The sequence below is a fragment of the Terrapene carolina genome, unplaced genomic scaffold (genome assembly GCF_002925995.2).
Source record: "Terrapene carolina triunguis isolate 2854851 unplaced genomic scaffold, T_m_triunguis-2.0 Scaffold95, whole genome shotgun sequence".
Taxonomy (NCBI): Eukaryota; Metazoa; Chordata; order Testudines; family Emydidae; genus Terrapene; species Terrapene triunguis.
Window position 1 is genome coordinate 31,882,346 of NW_020664446.1, and position 16,423 is coordinate 31,898,768.

General features: G+C 41.5%; 1 protein-coding gene across 1 annotated transcript; it reads right to left on the reverse strand.

Annotated features, from left to right (window-relative positions):
* Window positions 1-219: 219 nt before the first annotated feature.
* Window positions 220-10,483, reverse strand: RBP4 (retinol binding protein 4). The gene is made up of 6 exons (XM_024192630.2): window positions 10,374-10,483; window positions 9,897-10,035; window positions 8,944-9,080; window positions 8,663-8,769; window positions 4,047-4,259; window positions 220-628 (listed from the first exon to the last, which is right to left on the reverse strand). Exons 2-6 carry the CDS (start codon window positions 10,026-10,028, stop codon window positions 615-617), a joined length of 603 nt encoding a protein of 200 aa, XP_024048398.1. The 5' UTR covers window positions 10,029-10,035; window positions 10,374-10,483; the 3' UTR covers window positions 220-614.
* Window positions 10,484-16,423: the final 5,940 nt, after the last annotated feature.

The following is a 16,423-nucleotide window of genomic DNA, read 5'->3' on the forward strand; positions in this document are numbered from 1 at the left end:
TGTCAGAGGATGGAGATGGATGGCAGGAGAGAGATCACTTGATCATTGCCTGTTGGTCCACTCCCTCTGGGGCACCTGGCATTGGCCACTGTCGGTAGACAGGATACTGGGCTAGATGGACCTTTGGTCTGACCCGGTACGGCCGTTCTTATGTTCTTATGTTTTGTATTTAAATATTATTTTGCTTTCCAGTGAGACCAATAAAGAAGCCACAATAAGTCAAGAGGACTTAAGGCATTTTAAAATTAGATATTAGGGATTTTTAAAAATATTTGCCTGCAAGGTTACTAGACAAAGTCAAAAACCAATAAGAAAAAAATGAAAGATTACATACTTAAGTACTGCCATCTGGATTCCTATTTCTAAGCATTGCAGTAAAATAATATTTTGCCAATAAAACAATCATCTTTTTATATTTACACAATATGCATTCCCTGTTATCCGTGTTTATTAAAAGTTTCATTGGTTTATTGACAGGGTGAGCTACAGAGCTCAGATAAATATATTTTAAGTTTAAATGAAGCTGCTTTAAAGGTCTACAACAAAACAGTCAATTTGTAAACTTTACATCCATATTGATGTTACGTGATTTGCTTCCATAGCTTCAAAACTCCTTAAGAGCAGAATCCTGAAACAAACAAAATAAAATTAATAATATTTCTAAACCAGCACTAGAAAGATAAAAAATATACAAAAATGTATAAAATTTAAAGTGTGTGTAAATGTATTTCCTTTAAAGTAGTCTTACACATATCAGTCTATTATTTGCAATGTTATTCTGCTCTTTAGATCTGTAGCACATAATTCCAAAGGATTTTCAACTCAACATAGAACAGGAATTAATCAGATCTGTTCCATTTGTTCCAGACATTAATGCTGAGGCAAAGAAGGAGCTAGCACAGATCAACCACAAGAACCATTTCAAAATATATTTATTTAAGTAAGATATACCGTACTTTTCATTTAAGATTTAAGATCACAAAAAATGGCAGTAATAGACTATCCTAATGTACATACATTTATTTTCTTGTGATTTTTGTTTTTAGTATATGCTGATACAAGGCCAGGATGCAATGCCCTGGTTACAATGACATAATAGCTTGCTCTGCAAGCAGTCCTGTGTTCAATATAACTATTTGTGATAGTTTTATTGTCATTGGGAATACTCACAGAGGGCGAAACTGTGATACTCTTACCCACATTAGGAAAAAGCTTAGTCCACAAGCAGGCCATTGACCTCAAGGCCCAACCTGACCCACAATCAGTAGGAGATTTAGCTTCAGAAATGCAAGATAAGTGGCAAAAAACACCAACAGCCTTTTCTCTATAGCTTCTTTTGCTTGAAAATAAAGATAGTTTACCAAGAACTGCTATTTAGATATAACTATATTTATATCAAGCCAAGACCTGTGTAATTAGTAATTTATTTATTGTGCACTTCAGCACAGTTTTAGTTTAAAAAGGCAATGAAGAATCTTTGGAAAAAGTATTTAACTTGAAGATATGGGTCTAGAATCAAAACTGAAAGAGCCTGGATCACTTGATGATTACCTGTTCTGTCCATTCCCTCTGGGGCACCTGGCATTGGCCACTTCCAGAAGACAGGATACTGGGCTAGATGGACCTCTGGTCTGACCCAGTATGGCCATTCTTATGTTCCCTTCAGTGGGAGTTTTACCTCAGTAAGGCCAACAGAGTAAGGACATGAGGATTTGGCCCTCTTGCGAATAATTCTGTAGTTCTTGCTAGCAAAACTATGAGATGCAGGGAGGTCTCTGTTCACAGAGAAATTGCATTTACATGGACTTTGTATGAAGAATTTCCTAATGCAGATGTTTTGATAATCTTTTTTCTTTTTCTTTTAGCTCTTGTACAAATATCCACAATCACTGTCCATTGCTCCAATGTGTATCTGTTTGGTGTGCAAGAATTTGGCTCAACAATACTAGGGAGTTCAGGATCAATTAATGCTCTGGTAAATGATCCGGAGCTTTTGTCTGAATTGTGATTGGCACGCCTGACTAGCGGAGGAGGTGCACAATTGGCTTTAGGTTGCCATGACACTTGATGCTGGGGTCATCTAGCCACCACTGTGGTCTCTAGCATAAAATAGAGCAGCCTGAGAGGATCCAAAACATCAGTTCTCATTCACAAAGAGCATGGAAGCCAAATTAGCCCTGGTAGACACCTCCAACCACTACCCACCATCTGAAAGAGCAGGCAAAGAGGAAAACATGCAACACAGTGGGGCAGAGTTAAGGTTTGTGTGAAAAGCGGGGGATCTTCAGCTTTTACAAGGGGAAGGCAGTTAGTACTGGGGCAGAGTTAAGGCTGATGCTGTACTATTAGAAGACAAGTTCCTAACTTTTGTATTTAAATTTTATCATTTAATGTTCTATTAATGATATCTTTAGTATAGAGGGTGTTTTTGCAACTTTAACTGTGCTTTAAAAAACGATGTTAAAGACAATTGCAAATATTTTGTGGAAAACAAGTACTCTTTTATGTGGAGATTCTCCTGAGATGTTTGTAGATGTCTTGTCACAAGCGGTGAATATTTATGAACGTATACATTTTCTTTACAACTTGTAACTTCTTGCAAACATTCACAATTGATTTACTAGTGTGCAAACATTTCATATACTTTCATGTACATTTAATAGAAACACAGGATGGCCATAGTGGATCAGACCAATGGTCCATCTAGTCCACTATCCTGTCTCTCATGGTGGTCAGTACCAATTGGTTCAGAGCAATGTGCAAAAAGCCACTTTTGCACACCTCTTCCTAAACTGGAGCTGGAGCACAAACGCTGGGCTCCATTTTACATTCTTTCTTCATACACAGGACTCTCCATGCCTCTAATCATTTTAATTTCCCATCTTTTGGCCCCTCTATTTCTGTTATATTTTATTTGAGGTGGGGTGAACAGAACCAAACACTGTATTCACAGTGTATTCACAGTGAGAAAATACCATCAATATATACAGTGGCATTATACTATTTTCTGTATTTTTTCTGCCCTATTCTTTAGGCAGCCAAACATTTTATGTGCTTTTTGATTCCTGCTGTAGATTGAGCACATGTTTTCACTGAGCTGTCCACAGTGACACCCAGATCTTTTCCCTGAGTGGTTACAGTTAATTCAGAACTCAACAATATGTATGAGTAGTTAAAATTATTTGTGCAGATATTTATTGCCTTGTATCAAAAGCGAATTTCATTTGCAGTTGTGCTGTCCAGTCTATTCTAAATAATTTTGTACGGTTTGCACATTTTCATTATAGACAACATTTATTTTCATTCTGTTCACCCACCTTCTCCAGATCATTAATAAATATATTCAGTATCACCTGTTCTAGTAGGTCTTTGTGGTACCCCAATGTCAACATATTGCCAGGCTGAAAATTAACTATTTATATTAGTCTTTGTTCATCTATTCATAGATTAGATTCAGAAATTGTAAAGCCAGAAGGGACCACTCTGACCATCTAGTCTGATCTCCTGTATAACACAGGCCATAGGACTTCCCTGAATTAATTTCTGTTTGAACTAGAGCAGATCTTTTAGACAAACAGCTAGCAAAAGTACATCTACATAAGCTGGGAATCACATCCCTGGCTCAGAGTGCAGCTGTAGCCCATGACTATTGACTTTCCTGAACAGTGTCTTGTGGGGCTTTTTAAAAGTCTAAATAAATTATATCTACAGTTCTCCTCTATCTCCTATTTTGTTGCCATCCAAATAATTCTAATAGATTAGAGAGATAATTTTCCTTTACAGAAGCTCTGATGGTTTTGTCCCTTTCACGTCGTATTAATCTAGGTGTTTTGCAACTCTCTTCAGTGTTTGTTTCCTGGGATGGGCTACCCAGGAAACCACAGGGCAGTAAAAGTGAAAATGGCATATCTGAGACTGAGTTTGCAATAAGCAAATAAGATCATATCACAGCTACTAAGTGCAGCCCTGTCCACTAGAGAAAGAGCTTCCTAGTACAGTAGTCATTTCACCTCCCAAATACAATTTTCTGAAAAAAATATTCTTACCATTATGGACAATAACTCTGTATTTTCTGTCCAAGCAGAGGTCGACCTGCCTTTGCCTGATAATTCTCTGTACCTCAGGTGACAATCCCTTCGGGTCCCGGGAGAACACAAAGGAGTAACTATCAGCACAGGTGCCATCGTCATTTAGTTGGCGGCAGGAGTAATGAAGTGCATAAGTGTCATAATCTGTGTCGACCACCCAGTGATCATCATCTGGAAGAAACCACAGGGAAGGAGCAAGGAAGTTATAGAGGTAGGAGGAGACATTCACCTAGAGAGAATTTTGCATTTACTCAATCACAGAAGAATTCCACACACTTTAGTATTAATGCTGGCAAACGGTCCATAATGGGCCTGACCCTGACAGGTGCTGGACACCCACAATACTTAGTGAAATATTGGGAAGTTCCATGCTCCTGGCACCGCTCAGGCTCAGCCCCAAGATGCTAGCATCCCCACAACATTTAGTCAATTCGATTAAATAAATCAACAGGAGCCAACTGGCCTGAGTAACACGAATTCAACCTTTGGCTTCTTCTTGGCCGACAGGCGGGAAGCTCTCACTCAGGGAGAAGTGTCATCTTGAAATCGTATTGACCCTTTTAAATGTCATTCCTGGCTCTTGACATTCAGTTAACCTGGAAAGAACCTGCCACCTACCTTAGGACGTGTGTCCCTCAGGATCGTTCCAAGTGCCATACAGTTTGTGAGTCCACCCTTTCAAGGGGAGGCAGTCTCGGCCAGCAGACTACTACCAAAACTGGCATTGTGTTGTCTCTGCCACCTCCACAGCCCAGCAGTCATAGCCACACTGTGGGTCAGTACCTGTGCAACCTGCCTTTAGAGTGGATATTGGATTGTATTATTTTTTAAATACATATTAGAACTAAAGATAGGTCTGAGCTGCAAAGCTTAGACGTGGATGCAAACTTTCCCAATAGACAGGAGCATTTGGAGCTAGGGTCTTGGTTCAAGCTTATTTATAACCAAAATAAGGTATGATGAGGATTTCCAGATATTACTTCTCTCACAAAGAAGCAATATGTGTTTTAAAAGCATGCAGTTTTAAAATCTCAGACAGAACCCCATATAATTCTGCCTATTTGCTTCATTTGTGTGATCTGAATTTAAATCATGGAAAACTATTGCCCTTACAACCAGACTTCTTTTGCTTATATTTCAGTGACATTACAATCCTTTCACAAGCAGTGTTACAGTGTGGAAGTTGCACAAACTGAACAAATTCTTTTGTATTATTTTAAATAATCTGTGACAATGTAAAGTAAAAGTCCACTAGGTTAGGAGGGTTTGCACCAACTTTAATTTTAAACTAACTTGGTAGAAGTTTGGATCTATTTTAGGTGGGAATAATGGCACCTCGGTCATTTTTAAATTAAATGCTGAAAAACATGCATTGCAGCTCTTATCAGGCAGAATAAATCCATGACCTTTTAGACCATGCAAGCCTTAGGAAACTGCAAGTGCTGATTCTGTGGTGGGACTGATTGCTCTGGGGCAAAGGTTAGTCCCATTTGGAAGGTCAAAAAGAAAAAAATAAAGCCTCTTCTGAGTGAGCTGTGGAGCTGGCAGTGGGAGGACAATAAAGGAAAACTCCCATACTTCACAACTCACCATCTGGATCCATCCATCACCTGCACAGCCCACAAGTGTTTCTTCACACAAGGAGACAGATAGGCTCTGGGGCCAGTCCAAGGAACAGAGTTATTTTCCAAAGCAATCTCAGAGGATGTCTCCTGTATTACCCTCTCAGCCCTGCCACCAAAGAAATCTTACCCACTTCATCACCATTATGATGAGGGTTTTTTTCCAGAGTCTGAGTCCTGTCCCCTTCTGCAGCCACAGTAGAGAAGTCACAAATACTGTTTTCACCTAAGTCCTATTTACACAGCTATTACTATCACTGAGGTTCTTTGCTTTTAATTTCTTGGTAGGGAAGTAGAATTAAAAAAGCAATAGATATTCTGAATCTTAAGGAAATTGCCATCACCAGGCTCTATCATGTAGATCAAATATGAAGCCTAAACTAGTTGAGAACATCCCTTAATGTAACGTTTTAAGTCTGTAATAAAACTAAGAAAATATAATGTTGGATTCTGTGATGCAGTGCATTGCTTTACCGAAACATGGGAGAAATTTAACAACAAAATAAAACCACTTGGGAACTTTCTTTATACTTCATGGCAAATGCTTCTGTCTAATGGGCCTTATTTTTGTGTGTATAGTGGTGCATACGCTCTTTTAAGGACTGAAAACATAATGTTTAAAATGGTCAGCCACAGGGTAAAACTGGAGAAAATAAATATGTTCCTGCTGGTCATGTACCAGATTACTCACAGCTCTCCTAGTCACGTATCAGGGGGTAGCCGTGTTAGGCTGTATCTACAAAAACAACAAGGAGTCTGGTGGCACCTTAAAGACTAACAGATTTATTTGGGCATAAGCTTTCGTGAGTAAAAACCTCACTTCTTCGGATGCATAGAGTGAAAGTTACAGATGCAGGCATTATATACTGACACATGGAGAGCAGGGAGTTACTTCGCAAGTGGAGAACCAGTGTTGACAGGGCCAATTCAATCAGGGTGGATGTAGTCCACTCCCAATAATAGATGAGGAGGTATCAATTCCAGGCGAGGAAAAGCTGCTTCTGTAATGAGCCAGCCACTCCCAGTCCCTATTCAAGCCCAGATTAATGGTGTTGAATTTGCAAATGAATTTTAGTTCTGCTGTTTCTCTTTGAAGTCTGTTTCTGAAGTTTTTTTGTTCAATGATAGTGACTTTTAAATCTGTAATAGAATGACCTACTACAGGACAGGCCCAACAAGGACAATAACAGAACACCACTGGCCATCACATACAGCCCCCAGCTAAAACCTCTCCAGCGCATTATCCACGATCTACAACCTATCCTGGAAAATGATCCCTCACTCTCACAGACCTTGGGAGGCAGGCCAGTCCTCGCTTACAGACAACCCCACAACCTGAAGCAAATACTCACCAGCAACTACACACCACACCACAGAAACACCAACCCAGGAACCAATCCCTGTAGCAAACCTCCTTGCCTACTCTGTCCCCATATCTACTCTGGCGACACCATCAGAGGACCCAACCACATCAGCCACACCATCAAGGGCTCATTCACCTGCACATCCACTAATGTTATATATGCCATCATGTGCCAGCAATGCCCCTCTGCCATGTACATTGGCCAAACCGAACAGTCCCTCCGCAAAAGAATAAATGGACACAAATCGGACATCAGGAATGGTAACATACATAAGCCAGTAAGTGAACACTTCAATCTCCCTGTCATTCTATTACATCTTAGGTTTTTACTCACGAAAGCTTATGCCCAAATAAATCTGTTAGTCTTTAAGGTGCCACCAGACTCCTTGTTGTTTCTCCTAGTCACATTACCTTCTGGAAAGCTTTGTTTTCCTACCACAGAAACACTTTAAGCTGTATTTGTGTGGGAAAAGTATATCATCCTGGTGCCTCTTAGGTTTCTTATAAATGTGTATTTGCTAGGCATATGCAAAGTATCACAAATCCTAGTCACAATTTGCAGTTAGAATTTCAGACCGTTCTCAGCTATTTAGCATTTAGTGTAACAATTAATGCCTCTCTAACCTCCCTACATCCACAGAAATGAACATGGGGGGGGGGATGTAAGGGGGAGAGCTGCCATCTCCAGTTTCCACACCTCATGGACTTCCTCCTCAGTATTTGGCCTCCATGGAGTTGAAGGAGGTGGTGCTGGCTAGCTGGGTTCTGCCAGATTCTCCTTCTCCCTTTTCAGGAGGACCAGAGTTTGCAGCAATGTATAGTACAGTGCTCCCATCTCTGCAGAGTGGGCATCCAGCAATTAGGGAAATCCCTGGAAGTATGGCTCAGCAGTGAGCTGGCAAGAAAGTGGACAGCAAGTCAGAGGCAAGTGGCTTCCTGAAGATCCCCTGAGAACTGTGTGTTTTTAGGGTGGAGCCCTCATCTCTTCCAAATTCCATCTTCTCCCAGTGGAGCTATTCCATGGAAACTTCTCGAGTGAAGAGTGCTGGAGGTTCTACTCCCCTGCGTGGGTTAATCTCACACAGGGGAGAATGGGAGTGTTGAGAGTTTGCTTGTCAAAAAAAGAGGAAGTCCCTGTCTTCACAAAGTATCCACAAAGACTAAGAGCTGCAAAATCCTCCTCTACCAGGTTGTTGTTGATGACTAAATCTGAAGAAAATTTCTTTTTCAAGAAAATTAACACATTCAAATAAAAAGCAGATCTGAACTAAAAAGAGCTCATAATCTTCTCAATCTCCTTCTACTCCTTTCATGTGATGACTCTAGTCTATATTATGGGGCTTGGAAAGAAAATAAATGTATGACCTTTGCCATGCAAAGACCTTGACATCAACCAGCTAACACATGTGAAAACTAGAAACTGCCTCGTTCGCTCTAGGATTTTACCATGTGGCAGGTACCATGTGTTAGCTAACATGGCTAAAAAAATCCCTTATTTTCCCCCTGTAGATGCATCAAAAGTGACAAGGGCTATCATGCAGCCCTAGGTCTCCTGCTTCAAAAACACCACACTACTTATTAGTACTCACTTCCCTTCTGGAGAAAAGAGGCTACACCCCAGTACTTCATCTTGAACTTGGCAGGATCCTCAGTGTCAGTGAAGGAGCCAATCATGTCAGCACAAACATCCCAGTTACTGCAAATAGAGTCAGACAAAAAGACACTGAGTTCAAACCTGGCAGCCTGGGGGGGGCAGATAGTGATGAACACGTGGGTACAAGGAAGGGTTAGAGCAGCAGAGAGCACAGCAGAAAGTCAGGGCTCTGGGGAACTGGAATTGGAAGAGAAAGAATGGTGCCAGGCAACTTACTTAAACAGCCGGACTCTGCCCTTGGCGGTGGCACTCATTTGTCCATTCTCATCTATGGTGAACTGGGCTACCACATTGTCCTGCAGGAACAGCCCCTCAGGGTCTTTTTTGGCCATGGCGTACCAGGTGCCAGTATACTGCAGGGAGAGGAGAGAGGCTCTGGTTAGGTCTGGGAAGTATGGCAGTCCCAAGTGGGGGGAAGACTATAAAAGCTGGATCTACCTGGACCTTGCAGAACTTTGCTGATCTTTGGCCCCAAGCCTCCAAATCGTACCATCAAATTAGAGAATAAATCCAGCTGCTCCTACCCCACCAAAAACAATTTGGATACAATGCTCCAAGGAGCACAAGCACCACAAAGGTTCAGATTCAGCAGCTGGACCTAGCCAGGTTTTGGCCGCAATCCTCTGAGTTCTAATGCTTAAAAAGAGAACAAGGATAGCTGCTCCTACCGTACAAACCAATTCTATACCTTGCTATGATAATAGAAATAATCAGAGTAATAATAATGTAACTTGGCACACGGCAGGGGCGGGGGGGATTTTGCAGTGGAACTAGAGCAGCTGAACTTCTCTCTTCTGGTAGAGTTTTTGAGTTTGGGATTTTTCAAATAGCTGGATCCAGCAAGCCCAAGGCTCTGGATGAAGGGGGAGGGGGTTTATGGTGCTGCTGGTCCCATTTGTAGCAGGGGCTAGATCTTTTGCTGCATGCGGAGCTGCTGCTTTCCCCCTCTCTTTAGAGCACACCCTTGTTCTCTGTTTAGGCCTTTGGGACTCTGGGCCACAAGCTGCCTGTGCCCAGGTGCAGGATCTAGGTTTTGTGGTGCTCTGCACCGGAGGCTGGGTGTTTGGAACAGGAGTGGGCAGACTGGGTCTCTATTTTGATAGTACATTTGGGGCCTTGGGGTGAAATTTGGCAAGATCCAGAGAGCAGGGAGGGGAGCGGACACCTACGCGAGCCTTGTCGAAGTTCTCTTGGACTCTGAAGTTGCTCACTCTGCAGTCCCGCTCCGCTCGGCATCCACAGCCCAGCAGGCCCAGGGCCACCAGCAGCAGCCAGGCCAGGAATCTCCCCGTCTGAGCCATCCTACTCCTACGCAACAGCAAACAGAGACAGACCAAATCATCAACGGGGGGGCCCAAGGCATACCGGGTGTCCCCAAGCTGCTCAGAGGGGCCCCCAAAGCAGCAGTGGAGTCCCCCAATGCCCTCACAATAGAGTACCCCCAGCACATAGGGTGGGTGCTCCCCAAGGCACCCAGAAATGGGGCCCCAAAGCATCCAGAGGGGCCCCCTCAGTGCAGATGGTGGGGCGTCCCCACTGGCTTACTGCAGGAGGGCTGCAGCATTTCTAGCCACATCCCTGAGCGATCCGAATCATCACACGCGGCGGACAAGAGAGGCTTCCCCAGCTGGAAACGTGTCTCTTACAGAGCAGCGCAGACCCCCGCAGTCAGCCGGTCTCTAGCCCGAGCGCTCGCACAGGGGAGAGGAGGCGACCGGAGGGCGCAGGGCTGGGAGCGCTTTATACAGCTCCGGGGTGGGGGTGGGAATCTGCTCTTTCGTAACTTCGCGGGGCGAAAGACTAACAAGGGGAGTGGGGAAAGCTGATCGATTCCAGCTAGGCAAGGGGGCCCTGCGCAGCAGGCTCTTGCGTAACAACGGCAGAGCAGGCAGAGGTAACCCAGGCGATCTTTAACCCCAGCCCGGGGAGAAACGCGTTTACTGTATCCCACAACCCAAAAGGCAAGACCCCAAATCGGGAAGTGTGTGTGTGTGTGTGAGAGAGAGAGGTGCCAGCTGTCCCTATTTTATATTATATTATAATCATTATTATTGAACTACACTATCATGTCCCACTCTGTCACTCCAAAGTCCTGCTTCTCCAGTGTACCCAGCGGAGTTACAGCTTGTGGCTTCATTTGTCTCCCCCAGATTTCCTGTTTCTACCCTTCGAATGCTGGCAGCCTCCTGGTAAGTGTGTGAACGTTCCACCCAGATCAGGTAGCTGTTTGTTCCAGAGCCCCAGACCTTGCTGGTGCCTGAGAACCCAAGCCCAGCTTCCAGGCACCAGGAGCTGTCCCGAGCTACAGCCTGAAAGCCTTCCATAGCCTGCTCCAGAGTGCAACAGATGTGTGCAGCTGCAGCCTGGGGACATTTTTGGGGTCCTGCCTTCGGAGGAGGCAAAAGAGCACCACTCACTTCAGTCCTAACACAAGCCTGGTGGGGATGCACATGATTGTGAATGTGCTAACGTTTGCACACACCACTCGGGTCCCTTTCTACGTAAATGATGAGGCAAAGTTCCTCCAAAGTTTCTTTCTTGGCAAACTGTTTTTAGTTATATAAAAGATTATTTTTCTCCTATCCAGGCAAGTGGTGGTGCCTCTTGGTCAATATTTGTTTTGTAGTTTCAACATCTTTAGAAGCATTAGAGAAACCTTGTTAAACATTTTCCAGCTATGTGACTCAAAGCAGGGTAGAAAAAATCATTCGCAGCAGCACCAGTTCACATATTCACTTCACTTCCGTGTTTTTAAAGAGTAAGGGGCTAAGGCTGTTAGTTGAAGCCAATGCCAAATGTCCATTCATTTCAGAATTAAAAAAAAAAAACTCATTCAGATTCAGAGCTGCTCAACAAGAGGGGGGGAAAGTACTTTGTAAAACCACATGCTGGACAGAAATAGGGCACCTAGTCCAATAAACATGTCCTTCCCCTGAAGCTTATCTCAACCCTTCAGTTTCTTCTGTCTCAATAAAAATATTAAGCTATGTGATTTAATTTGTTTTTACTGTTTATCTTCCTTCTCAAGTTCTTCCATATAGGTTTTAGAGTGGCAGCCGGGTTAGTCTGTATCAGCAAAAAGAACAGGAGTACTTGTGGCACCTTAGAGACTAACAAATGTATTTGGGCATAAGCTTTCGTGGGCTAAAACCCACTTCATCGGATGCATGTCCAAATAAATTTGTTAGTCTCTAAGGTGCCACAAGTGCTCCTCATTCTTTCTTCTATATAGTAACTACTGATCTAGTGGAATAGTTTGCCTGAATTCTTTGTTTATGCCCCATTTCCTGATTCTCAGGCTGAGATATTTGTTGTTTGGACCCTTTGCACTAAGAGCAATTTATTTTGGTTCTCTTTCTCAGATCTCATCCTAGGTCAGTTCCAAGTTGCCTCTATTGAGAATAAGTTCGAACTCTTGAAGCCATTCCTCATAACAAATATTCTTACAGTGCTATAATACATTAAACTTGTTTGTAGTAAGACCCTATAAAATAGTACATGTAACACATACAAAGGTGCTGTATATTGTAATGTCAATGAGCAAAAGTTTTCAATTTAGAATGATATTTTCAGTGCTGCCTAAGAAATTTGGACCCATTCAAATTAAAGAGAACTGGGCATCCATATCCCCTGGGCAGCTTTTAAAACCTCTCCCTTAATTCCTATTAATACTGATGGGAGATAGTTATGCACATATAGCTCTAAGAGAGATGGATACACATAGGAGTCTCAGATACATGGGTGCACAACTCCATATAACTGATCTGCTTTGTCCATCTTCTAACAAGCTCAATAGCAACAATGAAGAGGGGTGTAACTAACTTTATTACCCTTGATAGCGCTATGCTGTTTATTTAATGTCAGATAAAACATTTCTATAATTTCTCTCTGGCACCTTGCTAAGCACTGTTACCAGCCATTCTCTTGATTCTGACCTCTGCAAAATCTGTACCCTTATTTTTAATCCCAAATCATTTTTCAGGATCAGGTCTGTGCCTTTAATATTACACTAATATAATTCCCCTTTGAAAACATTATAACTGGAATTTTCAAGAGAGTCTAAGGGAGCTGGGCACCCAAACCCCATTAAAATTCAATGAGATTTGGGTACCTAACTGCCTCAGGTTCCCTGCCCTTAGAGTTTATTACATGTATGCCTGGCATTTTATACTGCCCTTAGAGTTTATTACACGTATGCCTGGCATTTTTATAGGCAACAGGCCCAATCCAGCTTTTGCTGAGGCTGCCAGAGTATCATCATCAGCCACTGTCCTGACCACACCCACAAGCAGGATTCAACATTGCAAAGATAACCCTCTGCAAATTAATGTTGACTCAGTTAATGATAATTTACACTAGGTTGGCCTGCGAGTTTGATAGGAGAATAGCTACCATCTTTCAGCACATTCCATCCAGTTCCATATATCCACAGTGTAGCACTGCAGGTTTTATGTCCCTCCACTCATGGAGGGACACAGATCATGTGAACACAGATCATATGAATGGAAGTGAATGGCTCATAGATTCTTGGAAAAGCTTAGGAGGAAGAAAAAACATTCTTACAGCTCCAATACGATGTAAACAAAAGAACTATTTATAAAACTCAGAATACATTTACAAAATTTATAGCAGATCAACGTGAGTTGGTAGTCAAACTTGTGCTGTTTCACTAGCTGATTCTTAAATTTTGACAGCATATTGTGAAAAGTATGGACATTTTGAAACCAGTATGTATTTTTTCAGCTGCATTTTACTGAGAAAAAAAGTATTCTAACTTTAAAGTTAGTAAAGAGGGGGAAAACGAGAATTTCTGGCACTGATTTTCCATTAAAATGCTTTCCCCATGAATAGCCTGTAAAAGTAATTAATATTTTCCATAATGATAGTAACTATGTTTTCCATAATGACAGTGACAGTAACTATAGTGAAAAGGTCAGATTTTTATAGGAAACTAGAAAAGAAAGCTTTCGCTGTATGATTTATTTAGCTTCATTATGACTTTATAATGAAAGAAAATTAGGAAGGAACAAGAGAGAAAATAACTATTAAAACATTTCTAACACTGCAACATTTAAGTTTAAATATTGAAAGGACTAGAATTTTATTTATGGCAACATAGTAAGATTTTAGTTCTTAGGAGAAAGTCTGGCTCAAAGTATTGGCAATAGGATACAGAGCATTTAGGTTAAGTCTTGTCCAGCTTGATACAGATAGAAAGACTTTTTGTTCCCATCTTCTGGTTCTTTGTTGGCTAGTTATTATTTATTTCTAGGGCCTCATTCACAAGTAGCAGTGTGCAGGGCACTATCTTCTGAGATCAGGTCCTTTCTAACAAGAGACAACAAATGACATGAAATGAACCAGTGATCTCAGTGTACTTTGTAGGACACAAACATCCACATCAAGGTCACAATTGCCCCACCTCCTCCAGTTGACAGCAGTTAAAGCATACAGGCCAAGGACACAATGGGCTGAAAAACGTTATTACTTGCACTACTCCTGCCTGTGTATTTGTTTTGTAGTTAAAGGACTTACAGCTTCCAAAAATGACAACCTGACTCTTTGCTTGAGCACTAATTTTACCTCAGAGTCTTCAAAAAGAGTAATTAAAATAATTTGGTTTTTAAAATGTTGACTGCATTTTCAGCAGCAAAGTGGTCTCCCTTATAAAGATTGTGATTCTGTGCTCACAAATTTCTCTTCTAGATTCCTTGAGAGAAAAAGGGTTTGTGTCTGCGTATAAGTCTGCTTTTAATGGGGTCTACCATCTCCTTCCTAGATTTACTTCTGAGCAGACAAGAAGCAAACTTGAGATAATTCATTTGCAATAATATTTTTTCCTTCTGAACACTAAACACATCGCCCAAATCCATCTGTCCTGGTTTATTCGTCATGCTGACTATGACAGTTAATTTTCCCTTGGTATTTGGAATACAGTGCTATTTATATTGATGAAAATGGAATTTTCAGGATGGGAAAATTAAAATATACCACATATTGTCAATTAAGTGGAAAGAGAGGCTTTCAGATGCTTTTGTTTTTATTTCTTTGTCTTCTGCATCAGAATTTTGTTTCCTGGGCAAGTCCTTAGAACCTGTCTAGAAACCCCTGGGAACCCCCAGTTCCCATTTACTTCCTACACACTCAAAAATTCCAATATCACAACAGATTCTTCTTGCAGCAAATGAGAGAAAGAGATGCATCTAGTGCCAGACAATGTCTCTTCTGAGCTGGTCAGACGCACTCTCTCCCACCACAGACTTAGTATGCTGCTTGTGCAGTACATCCAGGCCCTGCCACTCTGGAGCAAGGGACCAAACTCAAGACTCAGACTTGGATGCTCTATGTGCTGAAACAGTATGCTTGTGCTAGGCCATGAGAATGGCCTTTTTACAGTCAGTATTAATTTTTTTCTGGTCTATGTTTATATAAGGATCCACAACTGCATTAAGCTAAGATAAAATAAGAAAAGCGCTGTGTGTCTTTTCTTCTAAGAGGTCAAATGCAGATTAATTTAAAACAGAGTTTAAATTACATTTAAAACAAAGTTACATAAGTGTATGGGAGTTCTCCAAGGAACAAAGCCAAGGAACAAACTCTTCTCTCAGAGACCACTAGCCCATCCTAGTCCTAGGGGGCACTGTGCTGCAGAAGAGACGTAAACGCAGGTCCTGCAGACCAAAGATCTTCACAAGAGTGGGGACTTTAATCCCAGTGTCCTGGCCAATACCAACCTGGGGGACTCCATTCCAATTACGTACCATTTCCCTGCAGCTTCACTTAGATATGGTAGTCCTCTTCACGTTGTACCTAAATTGTTCTGTAGTATTAGTCTATGTTTGGTATTAAATAGCAACTACATTTAATCCCAGAAGTGGATGTGTTTCAGTGGAGGGGTGTGTGTGTGTGTGTGTGGGGGGGGGGGGGGGGTTAATAATTCTCACGTATAGTTTGCATATCTGTTAAGTTTGTGAAAGTGCTTTAGGATGTTTCAGAATAAAAGGTGTTATATATGTGGGAAGTTATTGTTTATTATTGCATTGTTGTTATTATTGTTTTATATTAACAAAATAAAACCCATGAAAGGCAAAACCAAGGAAAATGAGGGTACTATATGGGATACAACGTCAGCAATTCAAAGTGAAAAATGTTTCCAAATGTGTTAAATCTGGTTTACCATTGTTTAGCTACATGTGGTTTATCCATGATACAGACAAAAGGAATTGCTGGCATCACAAAATCCCAGCTTTTAATTTCTTTCTCTGACTGGCAGAGCCACTCAGGGAATGGAGGTGGGGCTTGGCAGCTCTAAACAGACTGATTGACAACAAAGCAAGATTTGCTTTTACATAATTAAATGTGGGAAACAACTGAATCAAGGTTTATCATTAGAATACTTGGTTGCTTTTTAGCATTTTCCTGCATAGCTGAGTCAGTTGTTTCCATCTATAATAATCATTTCAAAAGCAAGTATGTTTCATCATATTTTTCCTGTTCTGATCTAAATTGACTAAATAATAATATGATGCTGCACTTTTACAGCACCTTCTAGGCAAGGAGATCAATGCACTTAACAAACATTAATGAATAAAAACTCACTAACCTTTGGGTGAAATCTTGGCCCCATTGATGTAAATGATAAAACTCCCATTGACTGCAATTGGGCCAGGATTTTACCCAAAATCCTTAGGAGAAA

Excerpts from the sequence above, each read along its gene's own strand:
- RBP4 (XM_024192630.2), bottom strand. The coding sequence starts at position 10,028 with ATGGCTCAGACGGGGAGATTCCTGGCCTGGCTGCTGCTGGTGGCCCTG. Across the intron at positions 9,081-9,896 it reads AGAACTTCGACAAGGCTCGC|TATACTGGCACCTGGTACGC; the intron begins GTAGGTGTCCGC and ends CTCTCCCTGCAG. Across the intron at positions 4,260-8,662 it reads CTCTTTTCTCCAGAAGGGAA|ATGATGATCACTGGGTGGTC; the intron begins GTGAGTACTAAT and ends GGTTTCTTCCAG.